This window comes from Egretta garzetta, unplaced genomic scaffold (assembly GCF_000687185.1).
Source record: "Egretta garzetta isolate BGI_Z169 unplaced genomic scaffold, ASM68718v1 scaffold448, whole genome shotgun sequence".
NCBI lineage: Eukaryota > Metazoa > Chordata > Aves > Pelecaniformes > Ardeidae > Egretta > Egretta garzetta.
The window spans coordinates 92,733-115,525 of NW_009260497.1; the positions used below are offsets into that span (position 1 = coordinate 92,733).

Below are 22,793 nucleotides of genomic sequence, written 5' to 3' on the forward strand. Positions count from 1 at the left end.
TCCTTTCAAAACAAACTAACTTTTCTTTGTTCTGCTACAAAGACATTTACCAAATGTTTTCTTCATTACCTCTTGTGTCCATTCCATACTGTGCCTAGGCCTTTTTTATTTTATCTTCCTTGTGTTTTTTGTATTCTTCTTGTGCCTGACCTCCTAATTAATTCATTAGTAAGTTAATCTCTTAGTAATGTCTCTTCCTGTCCTTACTCTGCATCACTGTGTTTGCAGCTTTTACACTGGCATAAGTTTCTTAGGAATTCCCTAACTTTAGCATTCCCACCCACCTACTTCCTTGCTAGATAGGAAATTTCTGCTGTTTCTTTGTGTTAAAAGCTCATGTGACTTGGATGATTCTCAGAGTTAGTCAAGAAACATCTCATGTCTGGCATGTTGATGGTCTGTGGGACATTTCCACTCCTCCATTCTGGGCTTCAGTGCCGTGTATCCATGTACACCCTCACTTCTGCCGTTCTTAGGTTCTTGTCCAGGTCACTGCTGCTTACACTTTGCCATGGGTTCCTGTCACTAATCTTTGTTGAGTCTATTTTAAAATCTTCTTAATTGGATTAGCAAGCTGATATGCAGAGGCTCTTCCCTCTCAAAAGAGTTGAATTCTGTCCTTGACCAACAGTTTAAAAACCAAACCTTTTTGTTATCAGAGAAGGTCGTCCTCCTATCATTTGTCTGCCAAGAAAGGCAGTAATTTCCAGGGATGGCCTCTGTGTCTACTGGGCCTTTGCTCTCAGCTAGAGGGACTGTGTGTAACACAACCTTTCTCCCTTCCTCACCCGCTCCTGTGGACTCTTGGCTTCTGCCTTGGATCTGGTGAGCAGCAGGAGGATAGCAGGCTGGTTCAGTATGCTTGTGTTAGCATCTGGCTTCAGTCTCCTGGCAGACCATGCAAGTACCAGTGTTCACAGGTTTGCCTTCCTATCTACCTTGCTTGATTTGCTCACTCAAGGCTTACAGAGACCCTCAGTATCAGCATCTGAACTTAACTCTGGGCCCATTGATCCACAGTGTTCCGTGAAGTCCACAAGGGCTTTGGACTCCACGGGGAATCCAAACTTTATTTGCACAGGTCTCAAGTCTCATTGCTGTTGGTACTGATTTTTTTCTGTACCTAACCAATTTAGAGTTTTGCATTTTAGGACTACAGCACTAGCTGCATAACAAGCCATCTGCTCACAAGTGGGACAGTCTTCAGTGGAGCTGTAACTAAACCTGCTACCTCACTCTTGCTCTGTAGAGTTCATCACGTGCCAAAACTGATACGGATCCTCTGTGGCTAAATAAGCTAAAGCCTTAAGAGGCTTACATCCTCTTCTAATGATTAGTGATGATTCCAGAGATCCTGTATTTTCTGAATGCCACACAGCAGAGGAAACACCATTAAAAGAAAATGACAAGCAGCATTTCTTTATGCTTATTTAGCAGTTGATCACATCCATATAAATTTTTTCTTAAAGGAAGTTCTTTCTGTACCTTGAAAGATCTTATCTTAGATCCTTTAAACGTAACTTTCATCTCATTGACTTCCTCTGCAACGGTAGTCAAAAAGATCCCTAGAAGAGAGATTGAGTGCTCAGCAGCTCCTCGCAGATGTAAAGAGGTGATTTCTCAGGAACAACAGTTCTTCAAGGAAAAGTTCTTCTAAAAATCCTCCATTCAACTTCTGTCCTTCTTTTGTCTTCTATTTCAATTTTTGAAATAGGTGGAAAGGAGGAAAGAAACTTAAGGATTTTTAACTTCTGGTTTTATTTCAGTCTCTGAATGTTCTTTCAGTTTTTAGTTTGAGCATTTTTTAAAATGTCGACTTGATTATAGAATAGACAGGCTCAGATACGAAGCCTTCTGGGTATGGAGTTTTATTGATAAAGTTCAAAGTCTGTATTGGTTCTTGAGCCGCTTAAGGCCTTAGATTTGGTAGTGTACTTGCTTTCATAAAAGTAAGTTCACACGGCAGTGAACTCTACAGATTATATTTGATCTGATTTGTGTTTATAACCTTTTTGCTATCTACAAATACTTTTCAACAAGAACCCATAGTTTGCCCTTGAGCCCAGGGGATCCAGCCCTGCTCCTTATGATCAACGTTCCCATAGGCAACAAACCTTGATCCATAGGCACTTGTCTCATGTTGCCCATATTTCCTGCCTACAGCTCACCAGATCAAAGCAATCCCAATCTAAAGAGCAGCTGGGAATGAGCTGCTGCCACCAGAACAACTCAGACAGACGGACACAAGCTGCTCTTCATCCCGAGCGCTCCTCAGGCGGTGCATTGTTCTGGTGGCAGCAGCCTGCTCCATGCTGGAGGGTCTCAGGCCTTTTGCATCCTTCAGCCTGTGCCTGTTCTATGATGAGAAATGGGCTGTAGAAAATTTCAGAATAATAAATCCAGTATGTATTCCTTCTGCCCCTGGGAAACGGAAAGACAATGCTTGGAGATGGCAGAGTTGCTTGAGTGGGCTACACTCGATCACTTTGAACACTTGTGCATTCATTGTAAACACCAGATACCAGACAGAAGTTACCTGTAGTGTCTTTCCTAAAGGTAAATAGCCATGCTGTCTTTTCACCAACTACCTTGAGATCATACGTCTTTATTTTGTATTTACTTGCTACGTGCTTTATCTTTTTGTGGAGTTACTTGAAAGGGAAGCAGTAACAGACGTTTAACTGATGGCACATTAAATTCTTTATATATGCAAATAGGGAGAAAATTTAATATTGTTTGTAGGCAGCTGCATGCGGTTTTTGGTTTTTAGCTGAATTGCAAATTGGCTTTGGTAACTCTTTTGCATAAAATTTTAAATGTACATTAAACAAATTACAATTTCATATTATTTAATATTCATGTGCATTTGATTAGGGTATTCTGTCAACTAATCTTAGTGTGTTTTATTTAGCAAGGTGAAGTGAGGTTGAAGTGTTTGAAAGCTCTTCAGAGTCTGTATACCAACAGAGAGTTATTTCCAAAACTGGAGCTGTTCACTAATAGATTCAAGGTAAGAGGAAATACAATTTTTGGAAGGAGTACAGAAAATAAAAGTATTATCTATCTCATCCTGTTGCGGTCTTTGAGTTCATGTATATTAAATGCAAAAATAAACTCATTTGTTTGTGGCAAGGCTTGTAGCTGCAGTACTAAAACTGTATTACTGAATTCTGAGATTAAGCCAAATTAATTTTACAGTGTTTATTTTGTAAGATTTGTCAGGTTTGGCCAGGATGATTATTTATCTATTTGTATTATTGATAGTTTATATATTATTCAATCTGCTTGTACTTATTTAATTTTAGATTTATTGAATTTTAAGGATGTGTACTGGGTGTTTCACACAATCTAAAATACATCTGAAAGTAACAGCCTATAACAAAAGATTGTTCGTAAGACAGGTTTTTAACTGAATATGTGCTTGTGTTTGGAGGAAGAGATACTTTGATCTGCATCACAATATTCTATACAGTGAAATATTTGCAGCAGAACAGGAGTTTACATTGTGCTTTTAGACAAACCCCTGAGCATGATTGTCCTGTTTAAGAGATAAGTACTGGAGGAATATTTCATGCGTTTTTTTACTAGCACAGACACGCTAACTTTTTGCTTAATATCTTGAGAATGTGGTGGTTAATTCACTTTATGGCATGACTGCTTTATTTCACAAGTCAAGTGTCTGGAGACATGAGCGTAGAAATACTGCCATTGCTTCTGTTTGGATGCTCTGCGCTTTCAGACACTGTCACCACATCAGTTGGCACCTTTTACCACCGCTTTTGTTTCCTGGAGAACACAGAACTGTGGTAAAGGCTACCCCCTCAGGGAAAGACCAATTTAATCTATTTTTGTTTAAATCATAATTATAATGCTGTGGACAAATTCTGTTTAGAAAAGAAGCAGAGATTTAAATACTCATAAATAACTACTGCACATGAGACTTAAAAACTTCTCACTGTACGTTTTATACTGCTTCACTGGTTTTGTCTGTCACTGTGGTTAATAGTAACTCCTCTAGTTTGATCTAGGAAAGCAAAAAATACAGAAAACATATATTCCCTGTATGTAAACGATTCCTAAAAACATAATGGTAATCAGGCTTTTACCATATTCACCTGAGATGGAGAAAAAGGATGCTTAAACTGCAGTACAGTCTAGATATTAAGAAAGGCTTTTTGTCCAAAATGATATAATAGAACAGACTCTTTATTAATAATCTCCTTCATCTGAGATTTTTAAGGGCAGATTAAAAAAATACGTCAGGAATGAAGTAGGTATAGCTGACTTTAAAGTAGGAGATGAAACTAGATCATAGCTTCAAGGCCTTTATTTCTCTAATTTTATGAAGTCAGTTTCTGGGACTATTGTAGTCAAGACAAACTTTCCTCTCATAGAAGAGTACCTGGCAAACAGGTTCAGACCTCAGACTACTTCTGTAACGCCTCCATAAGCTTGGTTTGCTTATCGTCTCAGGACAAACAGAAATACTAGTAAACTCTCCAGAAAAATGAACCCTCCAAGTCTGCCGCTTTTCTTTTTCCATCTGGGCAGACTTACGGATTTGTTTATATTTGCTCCTTCTGTAATTAAATTTATTTTTAAATAGGCCACTAACACTCATGTGGTCTTTATATCTGCTTTTCCTTTACTAGAAAATGTGCTGGATGCTTCTCTTTTAGCCTCCTATAATTCATAAGAGAAAATGCTGCTTTGAGTCTGAACCTGTCCCATCCACCAGCAAAACTTTTCAAGACAATTGGAGGCACTTTGAGAAATAGTTACTGAGTGATGTACTTCGAAAAACTACAGGAACATGAAACCTCTAAATACTTTCTCCTGGCTTTTTTTACAGTATAGGCAATTTTCTTTGTTAGGAGAAGTCAGGTTAGCTTGTGCATTGCTTCTTGGTTTAGAATGGCACAAGGAATTTTCATTTCTGTCAAAAAGATTCAGAGGAAAAGGAAACCCTGCTAGGAATCCTTATCTATCTTCTGTTCCATTAAAGCTGTTTTTACTACAGAAATCTGTATCATTATAAAATAAATTAGAGAAAAGGTGAGTTCAAGGTCTCTGTGAGCCTAGAGAACAGACATGTTTAACGTGATGATTTCTCAGTTTCAGTTTCCAGCCACATCAAGAGAACAAAAAGCTGGCATTGCCCAAATGCCTGCACTTGGATTTACAGCCCTGCTGACAGGGATGTGGCCTTTGGCACCAGGATGGAGTAAAGTTTCAAATGAATGCTTTCTGAATCTGTGATACATTACTTAAATGTCTTGCCACCACAAACTCTACTACCACCCCTTGAAAAATAATTGACCTAAGTGCTATTCTCAGTTCCATGTCTGCTTATTTGTATTTCTTCATCAGACTTTAATCACCCTGCACAGTTCAGCTGGTATTCAGCTCAATCCATTCAAACTGTCAAGAGAAATCTCTCTAGAGAGATCTTCTAGCTGTTTAAAGAATAAATTAATTTGGTCCAGAATGACTTGTATGGGGTTGTTGATATTTCACCACCTTACAGATAGCTGTGACAAGGATCTGGTAATGTCACTTTTCCAAAGGAAAGATGTGTGTTCTTTTCAGAATTTGTATTTCTAGGAGTAGGTTATATGCTAGAAAATAAGCTTTGTCCATCAAAAAAAATCTTGTCCGTCAAAGATGAGACTTCTGTTTTCTGTCAAGAAGTCCTGTCTGATACAATTGTTAAATGAAGCCGTGTGGAAAAGATGTGAATTAGCACTTTTGCAGTTAGTGCCAAAGTCAAGACACCAGCAGATTTAGATGCAGCCATTTGATTCCTGTCCCTTGTCCTTGACCGTTTGCAGGAGAGCGTTGTCTCCACAGCCTGAGAGGCAAAAGAGATAGATTTGCTCTTCAGCCAGCCTTGTTTGCAGCCTAATACATAATTGCAAACTCATCTTTACAGACAGTGAAAATTCACATTTGAAATTATGAATACAGGCATGTGTCCTGTTCTACTTCTGTACAGTGGTACAGGAAATTTCTGTCAAAGCAGGTTGAGCAGCTGGGGTTTGTAACTTACTAAACCACAGAAGTTAAAACTGCCAGAGGCATTAGGTGTTCAGGTCTCATTTTCAAGGATCTTGGTGCCTGGCTGGCAGGTGCCATCACACAGCAATGCCAAGATAGAAAATATAAAATGAGGCATCCACACTGTTTATTTTAAGCCTGATGTTTATTTTAAGCCTGGGAGAAATTGAGAGGAGAGAACAGTCTTTTTGGATAAGAAAACATAGCATCAGTCGGCTTCCAATTCCAAAAGGACTCAAAATTTAGAGAGTACCTCTTGCTCTGTGGGCAAGAGAGAAGACTCCTTCCCTTCCAGGCTATTTTCAGAGATGTAGAAGGAGTTTTATACTTGTGTGCTTACTCCTTCGGGTGCAGTTAGTTCCCTCCCTGTGGTATCCTGGAGTTTAAGATACACTTTGAAGGGATTACGTGAAATCCACTGAAACTTTTAAGATCAATATCTCTGGCTGTTCTTTTGCTTGTTGTTGTTACTAGTTGTTGTTTCTTGGCCAGGACCTTAGGAAAAAATGACAGCAATTTTTTTGTCTTGCCCATACACAGAATTTCCTTTTTGGAAAGTTATTTCACTGTTTGAGTCTCTTCATGGACTTCTTACAGTCTCTAAAACTGTCTACATCTATCAGTTAAATCCATCAAATTTTCCAGGAGCTTAATGGTGATTGATAGAGGTGCATTCAGTCATAGTGGCATGAAGTATTTCCACAGACCTAGTTTTGTTGAGAGGTAACACTTGAGACAGCCACATGCGTTTTTTACATACTATACCTAAATTTCAATATTGAATAAGCATCAGTTGCTTGGTATTCACCTTCAGCCTTTAAATGCCTGGAATAGCAGAGAAAAGAGGTGAACACCTTTATTTTGTCCTGATTTGTTCTTGGTGACTCGCACTGTTGTTTCCTAACACTTCCCTTGTTTCTTTTCCAGTCCCTGACTTCTATTTTTTCACATCCCAAAGTGTGATATAGTACCTAGTCCATCCTGAAGCAGGTCAAGCCACAGAAATCAAGTTTTATTTTCAGGTGGCCCAATTTCTTTTCATTAACTTGATCACTCAAGCAAAGAACATCACGACATACTGCATTTTTATGGATGGATAGAAATTCTCCCTAGGTAGGAAAGACAGCATACACTAATCACATCTATTTTTGGTTGCCAGTAAGCAAACTGAAGCTAAGTAGAAAGAAACCCTTAGGAGACTTCTCATAACTACGGGGTCCTTAGAAGTTATAAAATCATTAGATTTGACTGGAAAGTGGTGTGCTTCTCTCCACTAGAAAGAGCACAGGAAAATACAAAGTCAAACCATGGAATTTCTCACTTTCCTGGGAAGGTCTGTAGCGTAATTCTTGAAATCAGCTTCAAACCTTAAGATGTAGCCAGGTAGAAAGGCCACAACTTCGTAGGCAATATGCAAGGTGCATATATTCAGGTGTGATTTTCTTCACAGTATTTCCACATATGCATATATGCAGCATTCATTGCTCTAAAATTATTTTTTTCCAGGGGGATGATGCAGGGCAGTTTTCCTGCTGTCATCCAACCTAAGTACGTTCCTTTCCAGGAGAGAACTGTTGCGTAAGAGCTGTCCAGAACAGTGCTTCACCTCCAAAGTCTGCTTGCTTGTTTCCTGGAAAACACACAAGGATAAGGAATGCTTGTTAACAACTTGTTCTCCTTTCTGTGTACTTGCCTATTGTGCATATAACACGCAGCTTCCTAAAATGTACATTAAATGGTTGAGTAATATGAAAGGGCTTTCAGGTGTCTAATTGAAAGATCTTTCTCCCCAAGTGTATTTATTTTGTAATCTACAGAATTCTTCATCTGATAGCTGTTTGTGTGTTTCTGTTTTGTCACTGTAACAAAATACCTTTTCAGGATCGCATTGTATCAATGACACTTGATAAGGAATATGATGTAGCCGTGGAAGCCATTCGATTAGTCACGCTAATACTTCAGTGAGTATTTTTCAAAACCTGTATATTCCCTTTGAAAGTTACCTAAGCCAGTAATATTTAATTGACTTGATTCCTCTGCTTGCATAATGAAGTGAATCTGTTACTTTACTCTTAGTATGAAGTTGAACTGACTATGTAATAATACGGTCATGAACCTAAATAAGATACTCCATTTCATAGAAATACAATAAGCAAAGTATAAAAATGTAATGATGTATTGAGACTATTAGTGCATCCATTGTTGTGGAAGAATGCCAAAGGGCATTTATACCTTTTACCAAGGGCAAAATGATTGTCCTCCTCAAAGCAAGTATCTGTGGCTTACATTTGCTAAAATAATTCTAGCAGTAGCTAAGCAAAGATCCATTATTAGGGGATTTGATTACCTGACACAGCTGAAAAAAGAGAGTCATCTGGTAAATAAGGTGACAGGGAAAAGGTGCTAGCTTCAGCACCCTCATTTGGGTAATGTAGAGGTGGCAGTGGTAGCTTGCAACCCATGCAGGAGGAGACATGCTTCCAGGACCCCAGCTTTTTCTTACAGAGATGCAATGGCTTCCCTGAGGCAAAGATCCAGTGCAGAGATTGTCCCACATGCTGCCTGTTTGAACCAGCCTGTCCACAACAACCTCATGCGTGTGCTGCTGGAGGAGCACTGCTAAGCTTTTACTATATATTCATTAAATCACATGTTAAAGAAAATCCGTTTTACAAATATGCATAGAATTTCTGCATTGTACCCAGTGACTCCACTTTGAAGAAATTTTTGGGCAGAATTTGGTTGAAAGATTAGACTAGCTTTTCCTCTTAGTAAAGAAGTCGGGACTTCATTTTTTTATGAGTCACTCTGCTTTACAGATATTAGACTTGTAATTTTAGGAAGAAAGGAAATCTCATACTGCTACATTTTTAAAGCAAATATGACAAATATGATCACTAATGAGTTGTAGAACACGTCTGTTCCCTGCATTATTAGCAATGTTTGGGAACAGATTAAGATTTTAGGTCAAAAATTGTCCAGTGCACCTTTTTTTTTCGTGTCCTGTTTTCTCTTTGGTTGCATGGTGAAAACATAGCTAAATGCATTTAGCACCAGAAGAATATGGGTCATGTTGAACAGCACAGGGCAATATTCTGGCAGGTAGGAAGTCCAAAAAGATGTCAGGAACAATCATGATGGGGAATGATCAATTAAAAATTATTTGCAGTATGAAGTCAAATGATGGATAGAGTGTACCCTCAGCAAGTTCGCTGATGACACAAAACTGGGAGGAGTGGCTGATACGCCGGAAGGCTGTGCTGCCATTCAGCGGGACCTGGACAGGCTGGAGAGCTGGGCAAGGAGGAACTTGATGAAGTCAACAAGAGCAAGTGTCGAGTGCTGCACCTGGGGAGGTCAAACCCCATGCACCAGTACAGGCTGGGGGATGACCTGCTAGATAGCAGCTCTGCTGAGAGGGACCTGGGAGTCCTGGTGGACAATAAGCTGACCATGAGCCAGCAATGTGCCCTTGTTGCCAAGAAGGCCAATGGTATCCTGGGGTGCATTAAGAGGAGTGTGGCCAGCAGGTCGAGGGAGGTTCTCCTCCCCCTCTACTCTGCCCTGGTGAGACCCCACCTGGAGTACTGTGTCCAGTTCTGGGCTCCCCAGTTCAAGAAAGACGAGGAACTCCTAGAAAGAGTCCAGAGGAGAGCTACCAGAATGATAAAGGGACTGGAGCATCTCCCCTACGAGGAAAGGCTGAGAGAGTTGGGCTTGTTCAGCCTGAAGAAGAGAAGACTGAGAGGGGATCTCATCAACGCATACAAATATCTTAAGGGCGGAAGTCAAGAGGACGGAAGCAGTCTGTTTGCAGTGGTGTCCAGCGACAGGACTAGGGGCAATGGATGCAAACTGAAACACGAGAGGTTTCAGTTGAATATGAGGAAGAACTTCTTCACTCTGAGGGTGGCAGAGCACTGGAACAGGCTGCCCAGGGAGGTTGTGGAGTCTCCTTCTCTGGAGATATTCAAAGCCCGCCTGGATGAAGTCCTGTGTAGCATGCTCTAGGTGAGCCTGCTTTAGCAGGGGGGTTGGACTAGATGATCTCCTGAGGTCCCTTCCAACCCTTACGATTCTGTGATTCTGTGATTCTGTGTGTGATGTATGGAGTCCTGATACATAACTGTTTCTGATGAATGCTGACTAATCAAGAAAGGAAGTAATATTCCTTATGTGACAGTGGTGATATTTTGATATCATTGATGGAATAGAATTGTTCTGTGGCTGATAGCATTTTTCAAGAATACTGCTGAAAAATTGAAGTTTTTCTGTGTTTCAGAAAACACACACACAAAACCTACCTTGAGCTCAGAAACTGCAGAAGCCCCAACTATGTTGTTTACCCAAGACAAGGGTAAAAGGTGGCTTGTTCTTGTCAATAGATAATCATAGAAAATAAACTTTTCATCATCTTTCATCCAGCACAGCAGGGTATGATCAGATTCAGTTTCTTGGTGATGAAAATGAACTCTGTATCTAGTCAGCACAATAACTACAGTAAAAGTGATGGACAATTTATTGAATCAGCATTATTGTAATTCTAAATGCACGCCATGGTTCAAAGTGATTGTGTGTTGATTTGATTGGTGGATGCACAGTGCTAGTTCTGTGTCCCCACTTTGTGGCATAACATGGTTTAGTTTCCTACTGCCTGCATCCAGAGCATTTCTGTGCCTTCTCCCATTGCTGAGACATTTTCAGCCACCTCGCCTGGCCCTTTCAGCAGCTGGAATTTGGAAGGCAGGAAGCCTGCAGTGCACAAGAGCACATGGACTGTCACATGAAAAGCCTTAACTCCTGAGAATGGAGTAGGCCAGGAGGCTGAAGGAGGTTTTCCCAGTCCCAGATTTGAATACTTTAAAAGCTTTGAAAGCAAACAGACATTGCTATAGAATTAAATCAGTTTAAGCAAGCAATTACATTTTCCTCATGTAACATTCTAGGTTTTTAATTTCATAATGTTTGATAATGAGCATTTGACATCTTGCAATATGTGCATTGTAGTTAGTGTGATGGTCTAAGTAATTAAGCAGGGCAAGATTTGTAAGTAGTGGTGACATTTTTTTCATAATATTATTTTATATACATATTGATACAACTGGGAGAAGGAAATCAGACAAACTTTCAGTCTTACAGCCCTTTAAGTATCTGCGTATTTGGAAATTGAACCAAAGATCCTTGAAGTCAGTGTTGAACCAATTAGGATTTTATATGAAGAAAATCAATCTTGTAGCTGTCAAAAGTAAGTTATGGGAGGTAAGGGGATTGAAATTAAACATTTATTTTACTTCAGGTGTTACTTTCTGACTCTTTCAGTGGAAGTGAAGAAGCTCTGTCAAATGAAGACTGTGAGAATGTTTATCACTTGGTGTATTCAGCACACCGCCCTGTGGCAGTAGCAGCTGGAGAATTCCTTCACAAAAAGTAAGTTAGCAGTTACTCAGAAATAAGACCAGATCTGCTTCATGGTAGAGGTAAGATCAAAAGGCAAAGCAGCAATAGTGTGAAATATCCCAATTTATCAAGTCAAGTATTTAATTTAAAACACAGCCTTATTTTCTTGTTTAAATTTAAGACCTAAAGACTTGAAGAAACTGGAGTAGATGCACTTGGTCATGTTGATGCCGTAGCGGATGGTGCGGCGGCTGCTGTCAGCTCGGGGCTTGGCCTTGATCGTGATCGCCTGTGCCAGGCAGACGGCCTTGCAGAGCTTGCAGGCGATGCATTAGAATTGAGAAAACTTTTCCTAACTCTTCAATGGCTAAATATTAAAGATTAAATAAACCCCTCCGTATTAAAGTTGTTGTAACACTGTGAGAGTATATATAGGGCCTTTACATACCTGATGGTCTACCTGATACAGTTACTATTTTTACAAAGTTTTATAAGAGTTTATTTCAAAATTGAGAACTTGAGAGGTTTTTATGTAGTAATAATTAAGAAATCTGTTTCTAAACTTACTGACTTCCCCTAAAAATATATTACACTGTGGTTACATCTTTCGTGTACTCAGTATGCCAAAGGAAATGAGCTAGCTTTTCCATGGATGTGAATCATACCACATAAGTAACTATGACCAGGACATTGCCACATGATAGTAGTTAACCTTTTCATTTTAGTGTTTGCAGTTAAGTCTTTCAGCAGTAATTTTCTTTTTTCGCCTCATGGGTTGTGACATTAAAGTTCTTTAATATATCAGAATGCAGGTTATATAATCTTCCATGCCAAGATGCACGACAGAAAAAAATAATGTAAAAACATCAGTTTTCCTTTGCCAGTGTTCTAATTTTCTGTGGTTTGTAGGCGATTTAAAAGTCCACAGTGTAATTGTAAGCTTTCATTGGTGGATTTCTGGAGTTCCATCTCTGTGATCAGGCATTATCTGTTTCAAAGAGCTAATTTACAAAATTCAGTTAGATTTAGTTTCCTACATGATGTTTTAGGAAATGGTTAAGTTCTTTTTAAAAAAATATATCCTGAAATTCCTTTGTTAATCAACATGTGACAAAATAATTCTGGAAAATGCCTCAAAGGTAAATGAATTCGAAGATACAGCTGCATTTTAGTGTACTTAGTGTAAAGACAAAACTTTATCCTAACTTTTCTTTACAACAAGATACTATGCTGTGTTCTATAAACATCTCTTAAAGTAAAAACAGCATTGAGAGAAGATTGTCCCATTCCTAACACTCATTTTCTCTTGGTATCTGCTAACACATAAGAGCTAGTGATCCATTTTAAATAAGTTAGACTCTGCTTGAGGCATTTGAGGTGGGATTTAATCCCACCTGATTTTATACATTTAAATATCACTTTCTATGTGTGAGCTAGTAATGAGACTTTCTCTCTGTAGTTAGCAAAGCAGATAATAGAGAGGGTCACTGACTCAACACTGAAGTGGGTATTTTACGGTATTTCAGCACCTGCAGGGGTGCTCATTTCTTATCTATTAAGACAGGCAGAGGGGGAAAGGTGATGTCTTTAACTAAAATATGTTTATGTGTAACTCATCCTTCTCTTTTCAGTGAATTATAGTAGTGAAATCAGTAGTGAAATCAGAACACTGTGTTTCACACTTCTAATTTGCTTTGTGACTGTGGTTTTGCTGTAAAAGCAAGAAACAGTTTCCAAACTTCTCAAAGTAAAACAATCATTGCTATTGCTGTAATGTTCGATACATCTGAGATCTCTTTAAGCTAGCAAATCTGAGCGTGGAGAGTAGTTTGGAATTAGGTATGCGTCAGGGAAATCAATGCAGAATATACAATTCACCTGAAAAAAAATCCCAAATAACTGACTGGTAGCTTGCTTTATCCTTTATGCTGCTGCTGGTACCTGAAGTTGGTTGTTTAATGGGATGTCACATTCATTTATACGATATCCCAGTCGACATGCAACCTTAGTTCTTAAGCACTAGTGGAATAAGTGCTGCCACCATTCTAAGACTTGATAAGCTAAAAATGCAAAACTATACAAATTATGCAGATATATAAAACTGTGCAAAATCTTTCAATATAAATATGTTTTGGAGAGCTTCTTCCTGTGTGAAATGCTTCCAGCCCTGTGAACTTGAAGACTCTGAAGATAAATTCCTCTCTTCAGATAGGCAGAGCTCAGCTTGAGATACTTTCACTGTGTTTTATGAACAAACCTACTATATCAAGAATGAATGCTCATCATATTATTGCAGAAATGAGGTTTGTTTTGATAAACATGATAGCTCCTTTTGCTTATTTTTAGACTGTTCAGCAGACATGATCCCCAAGCTGAAGAGGCTCTAGCAAAGAGGAGGGGGCGAAATAGTCCAAATGGAAACCTTATTAGAATGTTGGTTCTTTTCTTTCTTGAAAGTGAGGTAAAAAAATCGTTTTTAACCTTTACATGTTTAATAAAACCTGGAACTTAAGTAGTGACTTATCAACATACAGTAACAAGTTGCCTTTCTTTTCTTTTCTTTTTTTTTTTTCATAATTTCAGAAATACTGTATGCCCTTTACCCTGCCTCCATCTCCTTGTCCATCAAGCAAATTCAACTCAAAATCTTCTTCATGGTTTAGTTTGCTCTTGCATGTCCCCACTGTGCTCAGTACTGCATTGCTGGTAGTATGATGGCTACCAGGATTCATTGCTACATAGAAATGTAACTGGTTCACAGAAATGTTCCTCTACAGAAGGGATAGTAATGTATTTTGTGTGAAAAGAAAAAGGAAAGGTATTGCCATCGAGTATTTTAATTGTTATGAAGTCTTGAACAAGAGACTTGACTATGAGAATGAAAAGAAACACAATCAGAGATGCTGAGAAGAAAGGATAACATTTAGGTACAGTGTTAATGTCAACATATTTTAGAACAGCTTATAAAACTAAAAGTTAAGTCTGGATGAAATGTCACTACTTGTGTGAGCCTTCAATCTGCTATCTGAATGTATTTTTAGTTCCAGCTTCTTGAAAACTTAGATTGTCATAGATCTGTGTATTTTCCTGTGAAAATACCTTAAATCTGAGTGTGTGTCATTGGGAGTCACCTCACATTAAGCTTGTCTATCCTTCTGAGGCAAAAATAAACTCAGCTTTGCTGCCGGAGCCATTATCAGCAAAGTGCCTTCCCATGCGAGCCGTATGCTGCTCCCTGAGATCGCTTCTCTCAGGACTAGTTTTTTCTAGTGCTGTTTTTGAGAGAGTTGTTCGAAACAAAGTAGAATGTTGTGGTTCCACTTTTAATAAAGATAATGGGGAGTTTCCATCTGCGTAGGCCTAGAAGATGTAAGCACTGCAATCTGAGAGGGGGCATTCAGAAGATGGAACAGGTAAACCTGTGATAAGCATCAGTAAGCTCTGTGACACAAAATATTTTGCCCAAAGCCATCAGAAACAGAAGAGTAGGTAAATGTACTGACACCTCCTTCCCTATGCTCTTAGATTTTTTTTTTTTTTTCCTGGTTAAGGAGTCAGTCCCATGTCTGGTAAGCAACTCAGATCTGCATATTGTTCTTATAACTTTTTGATGGTGGTTGAAGATCGGTTTATAAAACAGTAGAAGCCTATGAATTTATTCTCTCACTTCAGAGCAGCTGTGTTAATTCACATAAGAACATTTTTTGCAGTTACTGTTCATTCTAGACCCCCTGAAGTCAGTAGGATTTCTGATACTGTTTTGTGAGCGTGTAGCAGCAAGTATGAAAAATAAATGCCTGTTCAAAACTAATATATTGCAGCCCCCTCTTAGTCTCATGTCTCACCATCTCTCCTTCTAATGCAGTAAGAAAGTGAGGAAAGGTAAGTTTACAGCTTCTAGGTCAAAACTCTGAGAAAGATTCTTCACAAACAAGCTGCTTTATGGAAAAGAAGCTCAATTTGGTTTATTCCATTTTCCATTAAAACATATCCAATTGTTGTGCAGTTGTATCATTCACTTGGAAGAAGACCTTCCAGAGTTAGCTTCAAACTGAATTTTCTTTCCAACTAATGTAAGAGTACGTGCCCAGAACGCTTTCCGTGGCCAAATTATTGTGAAAGCTAAAGAACTGCTGCTTGTACCAGAATGTTGTACTGATGGTTGCTTTGGATTTTCTAGTTGCATGAACATGCAGCGTATTTGGTGGACAGTTTGTGGGAGAGCTCTCAAGAACTGTTGAAAGACTGGGAGTGCATGACAGAATTGCTTTTGGAGGAACCAGTCCAAGGAGAAGAAGGTATTTGTTTAACCTCTATACTTTATTGATACTGCACAATATTGTTAATTACTACTTTAAAAGATGTTTCACTGTGGGTGATAGTGATATTTATGTTGTGGTTTGTTTAGAAAGCATATTTAAAGAAGATTTTAGTTTAGTCCATTTTTAATGCACTTTGTTTCAAAAGCAGCATTTTTGTACTCTTTGTTTTTCATCTTGTGAAGTCTGCTGTACTGTGGTTCCCTGATATTAAAGGCTAGGATGACTTCTTGTCTGAATGTTTAGATAACTAGTGTATACATGAACATTTCAATAATTTAAGTAGCTAATACAATTTTGAATACACAAGCACTTGAAGTGGTATTAATTAAACATGGGGCTTTTCCAGAGAATGTTAAAACCTAATGAATTCTCAAGAGGAAAATAATAAGGGGATTCTTTTGCCATTAGTTTTGAATCTCCTTTAGCTAATAATAGATCTGTGTGTACAAGGTAGCCAGGGAGGTTGGTGGCAAAGAGTCCCTAATGGTAATGAGTGTTAAGATCCTTTATAATCCTTCAGGATTCTCCTGCTTCAGGGACCTTGACAGGGACTAGGTGATTGAAAAAATGATGTACTCTTACTGCTTCCTAGCATGATGTGCTGATCATCAGTGTTTCAACCTCTGACATTGTGGTATCCACCTGCTACAACTGTGGTATTTATAAGGCAATTTCCTTAGGAAATTAGGCAGTTTGGTTCTTTGTTTCTGCATAGCTTAGAGGTGTTTGATCCTCTGGATGTGACCAGAACTCCTTCCCAAAGAACAGAAATAATACTTAATGACAATGAGAATATTTTTTTAGGAAGTGACAGTGAACAGTCAGTTGTGCTCTGTCCTCCATGACACTCTTTATTTTTTAGATCTTTATTATATTGCCCCTCATTCATCCTTTTCCAGACTACATTTCTCTGAACTTCTTTCAGTTTTGCCATATCCATTTTGAGTTGATGTGAATGGTAATTCAAAGAGCAAGCAAGCAAGCTTTGGTTTCATAAATGGGACAAAATGACGTTGTCTCTGTTGTTCTCTATTCCCGGTGTTTTACAACCACATTCACAGTTTTGTCTTCTTTAAGGTGCCTTGCACACCCATCAGAACTGATGTTACTTGTTCTTTTCCCTCCATAGCAATGTCTGACCGGCAGGAGAGTGCTCTTATTGAGTTGATGGTGTGTACAATCAGACAAGCTGCTGAAGCACATCCTCCAGTAGGCAGAGGCACTGGCAAGAGAGTAAGTGGTACTGCAATAGGTAGCTTGGGCCTCTGTGTGTTACTATAGTAACATAAAATAGTCGTCTACAATGCCACATTTTCACACTTTTAAATTGGATTTTTATAATTGGCATTTCCTGTTTCATGTGAACGTTTTTTAAGAGAAGCCATAGGAATTCTGTTTCTGGGCATGTTTGGGGTTTTGTTTGTTTATTTCATTTGGGGTTTTACTTTTGCAATTTAAGTAATATAAATTTACAGCACAAAAATGTTCTTTTATGATTTTTTAGATGTTCTTTTTATCATACCCCTGGCTTAGACTCATAGTGTAACCACATCTACAGCCCTTAATGTTAAGTCTAGATTAGAATTGAAAGTGTGGAGCTCGGGAGCAGAACAAGATTACCTCTGACTATCTTCCATAAAAAGGAATGTGCTGCTAATATGGACATAAAATTTGCAGAAAAAGTCGACAGTATCTTCATCATGAGAGTAGTTATGCACTGGAACAGAAGCTTGAGAGTTTGTGGAGTTTTCATCCTTGACAGTTTTCAAGACCTGACTGGACAAAGCCCTGAGCACCCCAGTCTGACCCCTGAGCTGGCTTTGAGCAGGAGGGGTGGGACTGGGACCAACCTGAATGCATCTGTGCTTTTATGTATCCATCCTCTTCGGCCTCTTCCACTGAGTGCACTAAAAATTTAAGAATTTGTCATTCTGTCCATATTGCAGTCTAGCTGCCTCTTTCATTGATTTTGTAGTGACTGTTTGGGGATCAGTGGAATCCATGTCTAAGGCTGGGCATGCACTTCTAAGCATTTCGGTATAGGTTACAAGGTCAGGGTGATAAATAGGCTTTCAGCTGTTTTCTCCATAAATAGAGCATCCATGTTCCAAAAGAGTCTCAGCTTCCCAAATGTATTTCTGTGATTTTTGGTAGTCCCCCTCTTATTTAGGTTAGACTAAAATGAAATAAACCCATGTGGACATTTGTTACTCATGTTAGGTTCTGCTCTGAATAGTCATAACTAGTTTATTAAAGAAAGTCACAGACTTAGTGAAGGTGAAATCTGGAGATAGACTTAGCATTTTTTATTGCTGAACTAAATGCAGTTACTTAGCTTCCTAATTTTTACATGCCAAAAGCAGATTAGCCTCATGTCCAGAAACAGCATGCCAGGAAAAGCTCCTAGAAACCATCAATTTAAACATGCTTTACATACCTTAATTTATAAAGCATATTGTAAGAAATTCCTAATTTATTAAAACATTTTGGGGGTGAGGGGGGAATCCATGAAAGCACTTACTCAAATTTACATGAGCATGTATTATCCTGTGTTACCAAAACTGTATTGTAAGCACATCTGAACTGTGTTTTGTCTCTAGCTGCAAACCATTCTAGCAGACAAAGCAAGCTTTAAATTTAACAAAAATTTCATGTTTGTATTTTCTGTTTGGAGCACCAAATAATGTCCCTGTTAGCTTTCCGGGTATTTTTTGTGTCTCAAGACATCTACAGTTCAGTTCACTTAAGTTCAGCAAATTGCTTAGCCTTAGATTTTTGGTGTCTGTATTTCCTCAAAGCTAGAGAAAACACTTCAATAAAATAAATTTCACTGTCCAAAGGATGATCAAAGGAGCTTCAAGATCATCCTAGGGACCCCAATTAATTAACAGCACCACTGAATAGCAATATTTGGTCACCAGAATACGACTGGGTTGTTAGGGGGTGGGAGCCTGACTTGCTAGCTGGATTCGTGTTGCCTTCTGATGAGCTAGCAGCTTTTGCTGGCATGGGTGGTGCTGCACTGAGAGGTGGTGCAGGAATTGCAATCTCTGCTGTATGTATCCAGCTGTCTGCCATTTACTGTGGAAGTGGTTTCATACCCTGGTTACAAATCTATTCCCCTTCACTTGCATGCTTGTTTTGGATTCCTCCTGACACAATAGGCCTGTCATCCTAGCACGTTTCATTTCTAGCTGTTCCTCGTCACTTACAGAGAGATGTAGGTATGACATTTAGCTTTTGCTTCTTTTCAGTTAGATCATGAGTTGTGGGATGGTAACTGCAGGGATCTCTGGCTTGTCAGTAGAGGTTTGTCATGTTCTCATGATCTCGTTAGCATATTCTGAGTTGAAATAGGAGCAGATTTCTAATTATGCACTCACCTTCTTGTGCAAGTTTCTTCTCTGACTTTAGCTTGTAACCTTATTGTGCAGTCTGGCAGCTTTGCTATACAAAAATCATTAGCTAATTTGAGTATTTTATTATCATTATTTGTTTTCAAAAGTATTCTCTCCCTTTCTCTCCCTTCTCTGAAGCCAAGAAGCCAGTTCTAAGCTTTTTTGAAGTGTGCTGTTTTTATTATTGTCTCTGTATTCACTGTTTCAAGGTGGTTTTGCTATGACAGCATTAGTAGCTTCAGTATATGTGTCGCTGAAATTTGTAAATGAGTTCTGTGAACCTGGATGTATGTTCTCACTGAGAATTACATTCCAGTTTAAAGATGAGGCCATGAATCTGCTAATGAAAATCACTGTTACAGTGTGGTTGGTTTTGGTTTTCTTAATTATACTTCAGTTCACCCTGAGGTCTTACATTAACACTTTGTTTAATGTGTGAAAGCCAGAGCTCAATTGCTTGGAAGGAATAGCAAAACTTCGACTGACTTGGGTTATATTTGAATTTCAATCCTAAAATAATGTTGATGTGTTGAGACAATATCATGCTGGATGATGTGGTATTTTCCTTTTCAATCAAGACTTCTTAGGATACATGGTTCACCCATTTAATCACTCTTCAGTCCAAATGCATTTTGAGTTTTTTATTCCCTCCTCTTTTGATTTATTAGAAATAAACTTGCATGGATTTTTGTTTGTAATACAAACTTTAGAAAAACTAATGAATGTTTTATGCAGAAATTGTATTTACTTAGTTATTTTTGATCCCTTGCAGGTTCTGACAGCAAAAGAAAGAAAAACTCAGATAGATGACAGAAATAAATTGACTGAGCATTTCATTATTGCACTTCCTATGTTGCTATCAAAGGTACATTTTTCAACAAAATAAATCTCTCACTGGTATTTACAACTGTCTTTAAACTTTTTCATTCTGTAGTGTAAGTGTTTATTTTTACTTCACTATTTTTTTGTTGTGTTTCAATGATGTTCTAGTATTCTGCTGATGCCGAGAAGGTTGCAAATCTCCTGCAAATCCCTCAGTATTTTGATCTGGAAATCTATAGCACGGGCAGAATGGAAAAGGTATAGTACATCGGGCAAGAAGTCTGGCTGCTTTCAAGTATCTGATTACCGTTCTAGTCACACAGTGACTTCACTTGGCATATTAGTAATCTAACCTTGATTTGGTATATTCTTTGAATGACTTTTTCTATGAGTGTCATTGTTCAGGTAAGGTGAAAGCTGAACAACTTTTCTGTTCTACAGCATCTGGATGCCTTACTGAAACAGATTAAGTTTGTTGTGGAAAAGCATGTGGAATCAGATGTTCTCGAAGCCTGCAGCAAAACCTACAGCATACTCTGTAGTGAAGAATACACAATCCAGAACAGAGTTGACATAGCCCACAGCCAACTAATTGATGAATTTGTGGATCGATTCAACCATTCTGTAGAGGACCTGCTGCAGGAGGTTTGTTTTCTTAAAATGAATTTAGTTAGACTACCTTAAATACGCTATGATAAACTGCAGGAAAACATTCTTACCAAGTAATGAAATGATCCATCTGAAAACGTAGTATGGCAGCAACTATTTCATAATTATTTAGGGCTATTTCTCCATGTAGAAAATCCCTTGGACTAGCCATTGAGCCTGCAAAGCATTGATGCTGTAAAACAAAGACCACAGGACAATCCTGCTTCTGAAAATTTAGTCTAGTATTTAAAGAGTCAACATAAGAAATTAAATGGATGAATGGGTGAAAACTGATGAAAAATGCAGAGAAAGGTGCATTTACATTAATGTTTGTGGTGATTCCAGTAGTCCCAAATGGATATGCAGGCAGCAGAATCAAGATTGGATTATGTCTTGATTGAAAGAGAGGATTTAGTAGAATATTTATAATGGCATATTGAAAGAGCTCTGGAAAGAATGAAATAAAGATAGAGGTCTGAAACCTGGAGGTACCTGGGATTTACTTGTAAGAATTTATCCTTCAAAATGCATAAGACAGAATACATTAAATAAGAATAGAAACCTTACTCGTTTTTTCTTGCTTTACATCAGTTTAACTTTGTGTAGCACTACTTAATTTGTTGTAATTCTCATGCTTTTTAAACATAAATTAAGGGCTGCATAGATCTTTTTCGCTTCCAGTTATGCACTGCACTGTGGCAGATACATTTCATTTTTGATGTATATTTATAGAAGGTTAAGCTACAGTCTCTATTTTAGAATTGCATGTTAAAGAAAATAAACTTTTTTCTATCTTTAAGTAATATGCCTCATACGGGCATACTGTATATATGCCTTGTCACATCACATTGCAGAGTAAAGATTTGCCTGCTGTAGGAATGCACATGAGTAAAAAAGGCAGTGCATGCAGCAAGCAGCTGCTCCATAACCCAGAGGGGTTAGTGCATCACTGTACATTCTTTGATAGAATGCATTTCCTCTGCTGTCTGCCGTGTTAAGTGTGCTTTCTGAGAAACTTCTGAGCAGAACCTGAAAAGACATTCCAGAATTTGTGCTACATCTCTGCCTGTGTGTGGCAAGGGAGTCCTTTCAGCTAATGCCACATTACATGTCTTAGCCATCTGTTTTAGTAGCCATGGATTTTTGAAGTTCCTCACCTCTGGCCAACAGGACCAAAAACTCTGAGACAAAAACCTTGGGGAATCTGTTGCTGACTTGGGTAGCAAAAAGGGCTAAAGTTAGGCTTCTAGCACAAAGATCCAGCTTCAGAACCAGCTAAATTTTTCACACCATATGCCCAGTAACTAATCACCGTAAATAGTAGCCTTCACTCTTCCCACTGGTACCCACTGATGGAGGTTTAGGAACTCTAGTGAGGTCCTCACATGTTTTGCCGTCCACGCATCCGACACCAAGGTTCAGTCTGGCTCTATATGCGGGGACAAATCTCCTATGTTGTTTCTCCAGATCTGGCTCTTCTGAATCTTCAGCTTATATCTCCACAGCCAAGCTCAGATCAGCAAAAAGCATCTCATTCACACTGTCTTGTCTTGAGATGGAAGAAAGTGCCCATGGGTTTTTTCAAGAATCGGACCAAGAAGCAAGTGGAATCCAAGTTCTGTGACACTGACTTGCCATTTCTGCTATATTGTCTTGTCATAAGACATTATGAAAACGTCTCCTTTTGACTTTTTCTCCTTCTGCAAAGGAAATGCCATGTTTGTTCTCTCTGAAGACAGTCATGTAACAGCCAGTGTAACAAACAGAAATTAGGTGTGTCTGAGGACATGGAGCTTTTTTGGAAGAGCCCCCTTGAAGTTTCCACGCTGTTCAGCTGTATAGACGTTATTCATCTGTGGATCCATTCAGGGATTCAGAGGTGGCATTCTGTTCCCTGGGTAATTTCACCCAAGAAAAGATCCACTCACCATTTTATTAGTGCTGCTGAGACACCCACAAATAATTTTTTCAACTGTAATCCCAAACTCGGTGAGCAGATACAGGAACACTTGGATTCCTCCTGCTGTATAGCAGCTGCTCTTTCTCTGACTTAACCATTCTCCTCCACACAGCAGCTTTGAAGAGGAGTTGAGATAATAACCAGTCCTCTAGTTCCGTCAGCTCCTCTTCTGTCATCCACATGCCCTTC

General features: G+C 38.7%; 1 protein-coding gene across 1 annotated transcript in view; it reads left to right on the forward strand.

The window, feature by feature from the left end:
- STAG1 (stromal antigen 1) overlaps positions 1–22,793 on the forward strand; it is a 74,827-nt gene that overhangs the window by 8,116 nt on the left and 43,918 nt on the right. Inside the window, exons 3-11 of the mRNA XM_009644462.2 lie at positions 2,912–3,010; positions 7,939–8,018; positions 11,377–11,484; positions 13,801–13,915; positions 15,635–15,752; positions 16,906–17,009; positions 19,947–20,039; positions 20,165–20,254; positions 20,438–20,641. Of these exons, the coding sequence (XP_009642757.1) occupies positions 2,912–3,010; positions 7,939–8,018; positions 11,377–11,484; positions 13,801–13,915; positions 15,635–15,752; positions 16,906–17,009; positions 19,947–20,039; positions 20,165–20,254; positions 20,438–20,641 (1,011 nt within the window). The remainder of the gene's footprint in view (positions 1–2,911; positions 3,011–7,938; positions 8,019–11,376; positions 11,485–13,800; positions 13,916–15,634; positions 15,753–16,905; positions 17,010–19,946; positions 20,040–20,164; positions 20,255–20,437; positions 20,642–22,793) is intronic.